The 13,311-nt window shown below is 47.6% G+C and overlaps 1 protein-coding gene across 5 annotated transcripts in view; it reads right to left on the bottom strand.

Moving 5' to 3' along the window:
* Nucleotides 1-1,528: 1,528 nt before the first annotated feature.
* The window catches only part of LPIN1 (lipin 1), a 130,051-nt gene continuing 118,268 nt past the window's right edge, over nucleotides 1,529-13,311 (bottom strand). For all 5 annotated transcript variants that reach the window (XM_070379133.1, XM_005903204.3, XM_070379135.1 and 2 more), the window contains 4 exons: nucleotides 12,833-12,985; nucleotides 9,543-9,657; nucleotides 7,913-8,016; nucleotides 1,529-4,060 (listed from right to left, as the gene is read on the bottom strand). In XM_070379133.1, the coding sequence (XP_070235234.1) occupies nucleotides 3,901-4,060; nucleotides 7,913-8,016; nucleotides 9,543-9,657; nucleotides 12,833-12,985 (532 nt within the window). In that variant the 3' untranslated portion in view covers nucleotides 1,529-3,900. The remainder of the gene's footprint in view (nucleotides 4,061-7,912; nucleotides 8,017-9,542; nucleotides 9,658-12,832; nucleotides 12,986-13,311) is intronic.

Below are 13,311 nucleotides of genomic sequence, written 5' to 3'. Positions count from 1 at the left end.
TTTCCAGAAAAGCACGTACCATTTGAATTCAGGGTAGGACTAAATCTGTGATGTTCAGCTAAATGACAGTTTGTTTTTAAGATGCACAGGCATGAATTCTACAGATGAACTGCTTGGATCTGGGCTTCACAAGGAAATAACCTGGTACCCTGGGTGGCCATCTTTGGGGCCAATATTCTTGCATTTATTCCAAAAACATTTAGGCTGATGCAGGTAAACTGATAGGATGTCTCGAGCATGTCAACAATATGCAAAATCAGTGGGAATTTTGACGGTTTTCAAGTATCTGGGTGAACTCATTAAGGGTTTTGATTTGTTCAAAAAGTCCAAAAACTGCGGACAGTAGACCTGAGGCAAGGATACCTGCACTGTCTCTACTTTACTTTACGTATATCATGCCGCTTAGTGACTTTTTAAAAACCTTTTAATTTTAGATTAGAGTATAGCCAATTAGGGCTTCCCTAGTGGTTCAAACGGTAAAGAAGAATCTGCCTGTAATTCAGGAGACTTGGGTTTGATCCCTGGATCAGGAAGATTCCCTGGAGAAGGGAATGGCTACCCAACCCTGTATTCTTGGAGGAGGAGCCTGGGGGGCTACAGTCCCTGGGGTTGCAAAGAGTCGGACATGACTGAGCCACTAACACTTCCACCGTTCAAAGCCCATTAGCAGTGTTGTGATAGTTTCACGTGAACAGATCTAAACAACTTTCTGGCTAGGAGAGACTGGCCAGGCATGTTTTTAGAGATAGCAGAGGGCCAGGCTAGAGCATGCCTGTGGAATGCAAACTAGATGATGCCGAGACCCGGAGCAGGCCTCCTCTGTCCGGCTGGCACCACAGCTACACCAGCGTGGGCACTGTTCCTCGGCCCTCATCAGCCCAGGGCCTGGCACCAGGCAACCAAAGGCCACGCCTATAGCTTAGAGGCCACTGAAATGAGCCACATCCGGCAGTCCTCAGCAGCTCCCCTGGCCCTGCCTTTTGCGCAGAGACCCCAATAAAGGCTGTGTCCTCGGCTCTCCCCTCACTCTTCTGCCTCCTGACCACCGTGGGGGTTTTCCCATGTGGCCTCCCACTCTGAGAAGCTGGAAGTGTAATAAGCTTGGTTCTCCTGAGCTCTCCTGGGGCTGCACCTGACTGACGTCCCATACGAGAGCACAGAACACAGCCCGCCTGTGCAACAGCCACACGTTAAACATCGATTATGGGCCGAGTCCTGAGAGATACCCCACATACAGCATCTAGCACAATTCTCCCTGCTTCTAAGTCGCTCCCTTCAAGGTGAGATGAGCCCTGGGGAGCCCAGCCCTCTCCTATCTTCACCCTCTTTCCCTCCCAAGTGCACACAGAGGGTCAGGATTTCACCAAAGGCATCAGAAAAGGTGGGCTTTTTTTATTTCAATATTGAACAGTTCAAAGCTTTAAGGTTTTTGCTTTTTAAGTAGAAAATAAAATAGTATGCTTGATACCATACAACAGGAAATCAGTAACTTAATAACTTATCAAAAACTAAAATTCACACGCCTGGCTTTCAGGGAAGTCTTTCATTGGTCTCATTTATTACAATATATACTAGCTCTGCATCCAGGACAATGCAATCAAGGATTACAGTGATTTTTTTATCATTGTACCAGCATATACAAATACAGATCATGTGTTGTAAATAAAATATATTTAAAATGGCGATCCCAAACCTAAAATGGAAAAGGGAATTCTCTTTGAAGTTATCATCATTTTCCCCAGTGTACCCGGGATGTACATTTTTATCCATCACGTGTGATGAACATTTGATGACCTGTCACTATGGAGGGATCCGTTTCCATGGGGCAGCTTTGAAATGTGTGGTCCAAACACAGCATCCTAGCCCGTGGCCATGGGGTCACAGAGTTTTGGGTGTGTGAACATTGATTAAACTTGCACACGCATGCGAGTGAGTGTTTCCCAGGCACAAATCTGATTTTCCGAAGCCCACAAGGTAGATGTGAAAGTTACAGCCTCTCCGGGGTGGTCACGCTCTGATTTTGACACAAACCTGACGCTGCAACTTTCTGGAAGGTGCACTCTGTTTCAGAGGGCAGTGGTGTGGAAGCTTAGGGTACACCCAAGTTGCATGCTCTCAACGGCTGGTCATCCTGATGAAGGGCACTCACCACAAGGGACAGGTGACCCAGGGCCAAGGCCAAATTCCTCCCAGGGCAAGGGAGAAACTGGGCCAGCCTCTGCAGACCTGTGAGCTGATACTCGGTTCAGAGCAGTTAAAATTCACCCCAAAATACCCTTGAAACAGAAAGAATGAGTGCAGCCTCCGAACGTCACTAATGAGCAAGCCCAAGGTAAGGCAGGATTATTTTAAATTGTTTTTAATGCCTCCAAAACAGGGATCTGCACATGTGGATCATGCTTCCGTGCAAATCTGCGATTAGCTACGCACAGGCGCTGGTGTTTCCTGTGTGGCCACATGGACCATCAGGAGGGCATCCATTGCAGCAAAGCCCACCAATTACAAGAAAGGATTTTCTTTCATAGAAAGAGTAGAGTTGCCTCAGCTGTTCCACTGTTTGCCTCCTATGACTCTAACCATGCGATTTAAATAGGAGAGCATTTCAATCAATGGAGTAAAACACTCTTTAAAAAAAAATAATAGCTCAAAAAGTAAAGCGAAATCTTTCACCAAAATAATTTTTTCACTTTTCAAATTATTCTCTCCAGGAGCCAATTTAATAAACAAGTAAAAGATCATCTTCTACCAGCTTGAAGAATGTCATTCAAATAATTGCTGACCCACTTGCCCTTAATCTGAGTGGGAAAAGCGAAGGGAAATAAAAAGTATTACTCATAAATTCCAAAAGAAAGTCAGCGTGGTGAGGATTACAGAATAAGGCTCTTTGGATGATCTAACACGTATATCTTTTTAATGTATTACTGACAGTTATAATAGATTATGGCTAAAATGCTTATTAACAGTAACCCCAGAATAAAGTAATAAATAACACTATCTACAAAGAATATATAATTTAACTTTTACAAACTGCTTTTCTTAAAACCAACCAGTTTCTGTTGAGAGCTCAAGAAAGAAAGCGACACCATCACCGTTTGGCATAAGCTCTGTTCAAGCCCCCATTTTCAGCAGCACCTTGCAGGCTAGGTTGCTGGCAGAGTGTCAAACTAATTCGAAATACTGCCTTGATAGTTATTTCCTATAATCTGAACTTAAGGCATTGCAGAGTCACAGGGAGCTAGCCAAAGCACATTCTACATAAAATGTCTGCCACGGATGCGTTAAGGCATAAACATTCCAGCCTCGTGCCGCAAAAAATGGGGGGAAATGTGCCAGTTTATATAAGTTAGCTTTAACTGGAAGAATGAGAGAACTTAGCCAAACATTTGACCGGTCAGCAAACACCGCAAAGGGACATCCGCAAGGTCAAGGCCCAGCACGGGGAGGTCTGGAGTCCCTCCCGAGACCTCAGATCCAGCTCACAGGACCCTGCACAGCCCTCCCGCCGTGCGCAGCAGCCATGGCACCAAACCACCACGTGGCAATGTGTCCACCACTCTCCCGGAAGTCCTGCATACTTGGCACCCCTCCCTGGATCTCGTCATCCCAAGGACCCCCGGGGTTCACAACCCATCTTGCACACTAACCACTCCCGGCCTGGACTGGGCTGCGGAGGGCAGCGGGGCACGGCCTCCACACCAGGGGTTAGCCGATGCCCCCCCCAGGGACAGACACCCTTTGCAAGTTACTTAGAAATGACAACCCCAGAGTTGGGGCGGGGAGGGAAAACCTCCTCCTCGGTCCTCTATGCTCTTAAGCAAATGACTGCACGTCCCCAAACCTATCCTTTAATGGGAGTGCCCAGTCTTCACAGGATGTCAGGAGGGGGTGGCCAGGAACCTTCTAGGCTGATGCAGAATGAACATCCTGGTTTTCAAAGGGTGGCGGTGGCTCTCTCCAAAAGGTGAAGTTACTGAAGGTGTCCGAGCAGGGGAAGTCAGAAGAGTGGCTCCTTTTCAGCAAGGGGAAGACGTGGTCGACAACTTCGCAGAGTCTCACGTACCTGGAAGGAGAAGGGACTGCATCACCACCTGGACACGGGGGACACCTGCACGCAGCCCACACTGTGCCTGGGCGTCAGGGGGAACCCACGAGCCCGCAGAGGGGACCACGTGATTAACGCAAGGGAGGCTGTTCTAGAATAGTCCCTTGCTAACTTATAGGAAAAGCAGAGGGTCTGCCCACCAAGGAAGAGTCAGAGACGGCCCTGTGGGGGAGGCGGGTGCGACCCGACCTGATTCGAAGGACAGAGCAGAAGTGAAGACTGGAAGCTATCAGTAGGGCAAACACACAGACATGTCACCCGCCTGGGAGGTGGGGAACCACAGAAAAGAAACGTCTCCTGGGCGTCACCCGGAGGCTGAACACTGTGCAGTGAAAGGGCGCTGGGCCCCGGGGCTGAGACTCGGATTCGACCTTCAGCTCTGCCACTGAGGGCTTCCCTGGCGGCTCAGACAGTAGAGAATCTGCAGACTCGGGTTTGATCCCTGGGTCGGGAAGATCCCCTGGAAACAGGAATGGCTACCCACTCCAGTATCCTTGTCACTGATGAACTATGCCATCTCCGATAAGCAGTTTCATCTAAGCCGTAACTTCCTCAACTGGAAAGGCAGAAGATGAAAACTGCACAGTGTACATGCGAGGATTAAATTAAATGACGTATGCACAGTAAAATAATGGGAACCGACGCTCCATAAATGTAACAATTAATCATTGACATTGTAAAATAGTTTGCCTTGGCTAATTATTAGTCTCAGGGGAAAAAAGCCCTAGTTGGCATAAGGGTCATGAGACCTGGGATCTACTCCTGTCTTACTGCTGTGGGACCCTGGGCAGGTGTCTTGCCCTCTCTGGGCTTCAGGTCCTTCTAGAATGTGGACACAGGCCTCATCGGTGTTTCTCAATGCTCCCTGTAATGCTCTCTCACTCTATTTTCTGTGTATTCCCAAAGAGACATTGCATATTAGTTTCTGTGGCCTAGAACTACAAAGAGAAAGTTGCATATTGAAAACGCATTTTCAGACCTCTGGGCTCCAACCAGAAACTATGATGAGCCCAGGCCTCCTTGCATGTTCCCAGAGCCTTCCCTGACAGTCCCCAGGTCCCTCTCCAGTTCCAATCTGCTAAGAACCAGAAAGGGCTTTTGAAATCCAAACTCCAGAAATTCACATTTCTGAGACATAAAACAACTTTTAAATAAGGGTGACTGTGTGTATTTAACAAAGGACTTCCAGAGAAACATTGTACTTACACAAAATGGAGAAAATCTCTCTTAACAAGCAAGAATTGTGTCTTTCCCAAGGATTGAAACAAAATTTTAAAATACTTCCTGGCTTGGAGACCTGTTTGTTTGAGTTCTGTGACTCGGGGAGGCGGCCCCTCCCTGCCAGGGGGCAGCTCACATTCATCATCAGGGTTCAGTGGCACCAGACCCAAACCCAGTCCGTCCATGCCTCTCTCGGGCCAACCCTCCTCACCAGGTCTGCTTCAGAGCAAGCAGCCCCGAAGCACTGCTGGCCATAAAGGCCAAGAAAGAAAGCGCTGAAGCCCCCCACCTGGGGTGGGCTCCTGACTTCTCAGAGACAACATGCCAGCTCCCTAGGGGCAAGCACCTTCTGGGCTCCAATGCCAGGGTTCCGAGCTCAGACACAGGATTCCAAGCTCAGGACACCAGCCTGGCACCCGAGCTCCGAGCCAGAGAAAAGCGTGTGCTTTCCTGGGGAAGGAGGGCTGCTCTCCCACGGGAACAGCCGTCATCTCCTGGTCCAGGTAGAAGGTGACATCATTCTTTGCCAACATGTAAAGTTTTCTCCCACAAGGCGTGGGCACAGCGTGCATGTGGGCTCCTGGGCAAACCTGCAGAGCTGCGGGAGTCCCCCTTCCCACGCCCCTCATGATGAGACTTGCCCCTTGGCTGCTGGCTGGGCAGAAACCTTTGCCATTTCCGGGTAACGTTTCATTTGACTTCTTTTGACCCTAAATGGAAATCCGCTGTCTCCTCGAGACCAGGAACCACTCTCATGGGTGAGTGGGGAGGGGAAGGGAACTGAGACACTGTCGGGGTGGGGGGGCCCCCACTGAGAACTCCGGAGGGGGAGGAACTGCACAGAGAGGGGGAGGAAAGAAGAGTTCCTGCTGTCATGGGCTCCCAAGGCCATGCCCAGCACTGCCTCCAGTTCCCAGGGATTGGACGAGGGTCCTGGCTTCCTGGCTCCACCCTCCCCTTGCCCTTCCACACCCTAAGAACTCCTTAGGTCTGGCCTGGCCTGGGGGAGGGAGGCTTAGGGGGCAGCCCCTAGAGCACCTCTAACCTGCAACTGTCCTATTTAGGCTGGATTAGACTCTAACAGGTAAAAGGACCATCTTGAAAATGAACATCTGCTTGAGGAGAACCTAGATCTCTAATTTACCAAAAAAACAATCCTTGGGAAGCTGCTGGACCCAAACTCCCCAAGTCTAACTCCTCCATATGAGGAAGGCCCCGCAGGCCCCTAGTGTGGCCTAGGCCAGGGCACCTTTCCAGATCTCCAGCGACCAGGCCAACAGGGGTACGACCTCTAATACAGACAAGGCAGGATGACATCTGTCTGCCCGACGTCACCCATTGACAGGTGACGTCACCCAGTGGGCACAGCTGAGGACACGTGATCCACTTGAAGCAGTTAAGAACCCAAAGCAAGACACATCCAAGTCAAGAAGGGCCCCAGCCAGCCAGGCGGCCTCCCTGCAGACAGTAACCTTGTTGGGCCCACGGCCTCGGGGAGGAAGGGCTTCGGCCAAAAATATGAGAGGAACTCATAGTCACACGGTGATGTTTCCGGCAAGAATATTATTACAGGTCAGGATGTGAAGGGCTATATACATTCCTCATCTTTAAATATAGCTTCTCATGATATTTTACTTTGGTTACATTTCTCATTCATATTCTAGGCTTTCAAAGCAAATTTGGCAAATCTCAGCCAGTAGTTTTCAAATTCATGCCATTCTACTCTGTAGCAGCATCTAATTACGCATTTAAATATTTAGCCCAGAGGTGGTTGTTACAGCAGCAAGAGTCATCGTTCACTTGCTAAGTCCTGTCCAACCTTTGTGACTTAATGGTCTGCAGTATGTACACCAGGCTCCTCTGTCCTCCACGATCTCCTGGAATTTCCTCAAACTCAGGTCCATTGAGTTGGTGATGCTATCTAACCATCTCATCCTCTGTCACCCTCTTCTTTTGCCTTCAATCTTGCCCAGCATCACCGTCTTTTCCAGTGAATCAGCTCTTCACATCAGGTGGCCAAAGTATTGGAGCTTCAGCTTTAGTACCAGTCCTTCCAATGAATATTCAGGGTTGATTTCCTTTAGGACTGACTGGTTTGATCTCCTTGCTGTCCAAGGGACTAGTCTTCTCCAGCGAAAATGCGAAAGCATCAATTCTTTGGTGCTCAGCCTTCTTTATGGTCCAACTCTCACATCTGTACATCACTACTGGAAAAACCATAGCTTAGACTGTATGGACCTTTGTTGGCAAAGTGATGTCAATGCTTCTTAATACAGGGTCTGGGTTTGTCACAGCTTTTCTTCCAAGGAGAAAGCATCCTTTAATTTCATGGCTGCAGTCACTGTCTGCAGTGATTTTGGAGCCCAAGCCACTGTTTCCACTTTTTCCCCTTCTATGTGCCCTGAAGTGATGGATCTGATTTAATTCAGGTTGTCCAAAACTTAGGTTCTGGACAAAATCTGAGAAATTAAAATAATTTTTCTTTGTAGGACTTAAGGATTAAAATGTAGGTAGCCAAAGGATTAGAAAGGTATACTGTTAATTGTAAAACGTTACTCCATGGTCATTGACAATGACAGTGATACTCACGAGGAGATGTTGGTCTTGGCATGTTCCTGCACGAGCTCTCCTTTGGGGTTCACCGTGAATATCCTGTTCAGAGACACTCCCACTTGCTTGTACGAGTACACATCCTATATTTGGAGAAGTGTTAATTAATCAGAAGAAGAGTTCATGGTATATACAAATACATGATTTTTCAGATTTGATACAAATACAAAGGTAGAAAGGGCAGACCTTGGGGATACAGCAGATTCAGATCCAGATGCCATAAACAAGCCAGTAAAGCCAATCGCATAAATGTTTTGGTTTCGTGGTGTACATAAAAGTGAGGTTTACACTATACTGTACTCTGTTAAGTGTGCAACAACTTTATGTCTCTAAAAAAAAATGTGCATACCTTAATTAAAAACTACTGCTGAACTGACATATATACACTAGCATGTATAAGACAGATAGCTAATGGGAAGCTGCCGTGTAGCACAGGGAGCTCGGCTTGGTGCTCCCCACCTAGAGGGGTGGGAGAGACAAGGCTCGAGAGGGACAGGATATATGTATACTTGGAGCCGATTCACGTTGTTGTACAGTGAAAACTAACACAACATTGTAAAGCAATTATCCTCCAATTTCAAAAAAAGCTATGATAAAAAAAACGCACTGTTGAAAAATGCCAACCATCATTTTTGAAAGCACCAGTGAGCTTTCAGTGAATCCTAGTCGTCACATAAGAGATCACTGATCCCAGATCAGCACAACATATAAAATCATGAAAAAGCTTGAAATAGTGCAAGAATTACCAAAGTGTGACACAGGGACAGAAAGTGAGCAAATGCTGTTGGGAAAATTGTACCAACAGGCCCACTTGATGCAGGGTGTTTCAACTTTGTTTGCTGAAACGCAAACTTCAAAAAAAAAAAAAAAAAAGTGCATTACCTGCAAAGCACAATAAAACAAGCTCCAGCTGTATTACAGAACTTTCATTAAACTGGAACAATACCCCCAAGTAGAGTCAAGAAATAATATCTCTGGATGTGAAATTAGTAAGTCAGTTGTGCTCTATGGGCCTCAGTTCACTCATCTGTTGAAGAGCCGAGTTAAAAAATCAACCACCTACCATATCCCTTGCAAGTCTAACAACTTTCCTTAAGGTTCTTCACTCACCCATTTTCTTGGGCATGAGTTTCAAAAACAGGAGAATTTGATCATTAGGAAGTCCCAACTATATTCTCTAATATGCTGAACTTTCCAGCCAATGTGGGTGGTATGCACAAAATCTCAAAGTATGACTCTTGCCATAGAAAACAATAGCATTCGCATAAGACACTGAATTCACCTCTGTGCTCTGTGGTTTCGTGGTTCCCTTCCTATAGAAAGGCTCTAATCCTATTTAACGTTCTTGTTTTGCTAATTTAGCACATAATCTGGACTGTCAAGTTTCTAGTTTCAAATTTCAAGCTGAAACCCACAAGCCCACCTTCAAAGAGAACTAGAGGCCGTGAAATGAAGATGCTGTCCTTGCCTTCAGATGCAGGCAAGTGGATCTTTAGCAGCTATGTCTAGGAAGAGGAGGGTCTGGCCTTACAGTGGCCAGCCTTTCAGATGACGGCCATTAGAACAGTCAGTAATTTCAAGAGCTCGGATATATCCAACTACTACTTACAGCTGGTCGGTTTCCAAAAGCAGCATAGAAGGGTTCTGTGTTCGGGAAAAACAGGTTTTTGATGTCTGTCAAACACTGGACTTTAAACTTCTCTGGCTTCTTTTCGATCACTTCCCTGTTAAAACAAATTGATAAAATAATGGGTCAGCCCAAGCCTATTAAGAATTCATTAGCATCAAACTGTTTTTAATCGTCAAAGATGCTGGGATACTGAGTACATTCATATCTTTGGAAATTAAATATGTGTAAGTCAGTTAAGCCGTCCCAGGAAAGCATAGACAGAAAGTGAATCCGCACTTTCAAGTCTGCCCACAAAGAAAATGCCCTGGAGCAGTGACTTTGCTGAAGACCTCAACCAATCATCCAAAGAACAAAGAATTCGAGGGCACAGAAGAGAGAGCCTCTTCACTCTCTTCATAAGGCCAACAGGACCTCAGAAACCAAACCTAAAGAGGTGAAGTAGGTGGAAAGGACGGTCGGTGCAAAGGTTCTAAATAAGTGAAGAATCTCACTGCCATAGACTAGGGAAGACCTAAATAAATGAAGAAACAAACCATCTAACTGAACTGAAGATTCAATATTATAATGATATTAACTCTCTATTGGTCTATAAAGTGAAAGTGAAGTTGCTCAGTTATGTCCAACTCTCTGTGACCCCATGGACAGTACAGCCTACCAGGTTCCTCTGTCCATGGGATTTTCCAGGCAAGAGTACTGGAGTGGGTTGCCATTTCCTTCTCCAGGGGATCTTCCTGAGTCAGGGATTGAACCCGGGTCTCCTGCATTGCAGGCAGACGCTTTACCATCTGAGCCACCAGGGAAGCCATCTATTGGTCTATAGATTCCCTGTAATTTCAATTAAACTCACACCAGGTTGTTGTCTGTATGTTTTTACAGAGCATGACTTGAATAACACAGATGAATAAAGGCCAGAAATGGAGGCTCACATTTATGGGCCCTCGATTTACGACCCTAATGACAAGTCAGAGCAGAGGAAAAGGGTAGCCTTTTCAGCAAATGGAGTTGAGGCAACTGAACAGCCATAGAGGAAAAAAAAAAAAATGGACACCCTACTGCACTCTGTGTACAAAACTCAATTCCTGGTGAATTACAGATGTCGGTGTGAAAAACAACACTTTTAGATAAAATATGGGAGACTTTCCTTGGGCCCACAGTCAGAGAGGTTTTGTTAATGCACAGAAGGTACAAACTACAAGAGGAAATGATCTGCCCAACTGCACGAAACTCAGATTTATGTTCATCAGAAGCCATAAGCTGGAGAAAGATTCTTGTAGTACTCATAATAAAGGCCACATCTATAGATCTATAGAATCTGTAAGACTCTTACAAATTAGAAGGAAAACAAGGGAAAGACATGAACAGGCACTTCGCAGAAGATGACACCCAAATGGCCCAGAAACACACGAAGACATCTCTTTCCCACCAGACTAGCAGAAATGTAAACAGCTGACAGTGGGTAGGCAAGAAAGGAAAGCTGATGGGAGGAATATCCAGCACCGTTTGCTGTTGGTACACAAATTGTTTCAACCACTCTGGACAACAACAAGCCGTGATTTAAGAAAGCCAAGCATGTGCATGCTCTGTGGCCCAGGGACCCCGTTCTTGAGAGTGGAGAACCACAAGTGGCTCGAGCACCCACCAACAGAAGAATGGGTAAACAGGCGGGGCAGAGTCCAACCACAGACCTACAGAAGCTAAGACGAGCCGGTGACGGCCACTTCCAGCGATCCTGGAGACATAGTATCAAGCAATAAAAACAAGCTCCAGAGGACGCACATTTGTTTACATCAAGTTCACAAATGTGCACAATTAAACATACTGGTTAGGATTACATGTATTTGTACTGACTACTTAGAGGAACAGGGAGGGATGAACACAAAATCCAGGGAGAAGGGTTACTGTTCCTGCCCAGGGATGAGGGATGAGAGCAAATAGAACCTGGGGCATAATGGTTTATCCTCTGGCTTTACTTGAGTCTGGGGGCCCGCTAGTGTTCACTGTTGGATTACTGGATGATCTCAAAGGTCCCTTTCAGCTTGCATGCAGAAATACTGTATATATATACGTGTGTGTGTGTATACAGTACGTGTGTGTGTGTTAGTCACTCAGTCGTGTCAGACTCTTTGTGACCCTATGGACTGTAGCCCGCCAGGGCCCTCTGTCCATGGGATTCTCCAGGCAAGAATACTGGAGTGGACAGCCATCTCCTTCTCCAAGGACTCTTCCCAACCCAGGGATTGAACCCGGTCTCCTGCATTGCAGGCAGATTCTTTACCATTTGAGCCACAGGGGAAGCTCATATACAATAAATGCACACACACTGCACATATTTTAGAACTCTTCTTCTGCAGCTAAACAAAATGTAATTTAGATGATGATGGTGATGACAGTGATGATGAATGGTGATCGTGATGGTGATGATAATGGAGCCCCAAACTGAGTATCAGAAGACCCAGGGGCTGGTCTTGGCTCTGCATGGACTTCTGTGGACTCTGGAATCCTCCTTAGCACTGTAAGGGCCTCACTGTTGACATCTAGGACTCTTATAGACACATGAGTGGCTATATGAGTCTCAAACTTTAATCCACTGTGGGACACGGCCCTGGGCCCCCAGCTCCAGGGAAGCTGCTGTTTTCCTGTGCCCACCCCAGGAGGCCAGACTTAGTTTGGCTTGGTTGTCCTGAATGCGGGCATGAAGGCGAAGGGAGGAGGGTCATCGGAAAATGGGCTGGTGGCGGTCTGTAAAAACAAAACGGTGTGACCAGGGCTCAGGGATTCCCAGGCCAGGTAGTGGTGGTGGCTACAGAGAGGCTACTTAACCCAGCCTAGGTCCCTGATCAGACAGGAAGGAAGCACATGGATTCTCAGAGTTGCTAAGACGCAGACCAGAAGTGCAAGGTTTGGGGCAGGGGCAGCTCTCCACAAAGGAGGGCAGCACGTGCCAAGGCTCCAAGCAGAGACCACCTCTCTGGACAATGGAGACTGCGTCCAGGAGCCAGAGAGAATGAGGCGGGCGAGGAAGACAAGGCAGGTGGCGGAGAGCCCGTGATGCCGAGCTTGCGGCCACCGTGGCTTTTTTCCTGAGGGCCATGATGGGCTGACAGAAGAAGCTGAGGGTCGTGGGGTCAGACCTGCCCTTGAGGATGAACCCTCCAGTGCCCAGCATGGAGCGGGGGTATTGGTGGGGAGGATGAGTGAGCAGGACAGGTCCAGAGCTGGCCCACAGGTGCGCGGCGGGGGGTTGGGGGGGTAGGCAGGCCGAGCCTCACCTGTGCAGGGCGGAGAAGAGGCTGCTCGGGCTGAGCAGCAGCGGACCCTGGGGCAGCACCGTGCCGCGCTCGTTGACCCAGTGCAGGTAGCCCCGCGTCATGTCTGCCATGCCGATGGCCCGCGCCGAGCAGTACAGAAACTTGTACCCGTTTCTGAAAGAGAGACAAAACGTTTGCCATGAAGGGCATCGCACACTGGAGCCATTTTGCGTGCACAAACCCTGATCCGTATCTGCTCGGTGAAGATGGGCCGGGCTGTAATTCCCAAACAAGAGGCCACCTCCTCTAAAATCTCATTTTCAACTGAACCCCATTTCCTGTCATTACTGAAGCACCTTCCTGGCCTCACTTGGTTTAATCCTCATGGATACCTCACTCCTTCCACTCTACTGTTAGGGAAACTGAGGCTGGAGGCACCAAACTGGCCAACCTACCTGCACTGGGATCATTCAAATCTTTCCATCTGGCTGGTCACCTGT

This window comes from Bos mutus, chromosome 11 (genome assembly GCF_027580195.1).
Source record: "Bos mutus isolate GX-2022 chromosome 11, NWIPB_WYAK_1.1, whole genome shotgun sequence".
Classification (NCBI taxonomy): Eukaryota; Metazoa; Chordata; class Mammalia; order Artiodactyla; family Bovidae; genus Bos; species Bos mutus.
The sequence above is the reverse complement of the archived record's forward strand: the minus strand, read 5'-3'. Positions and strand labels throughout refer to the sequence as shown.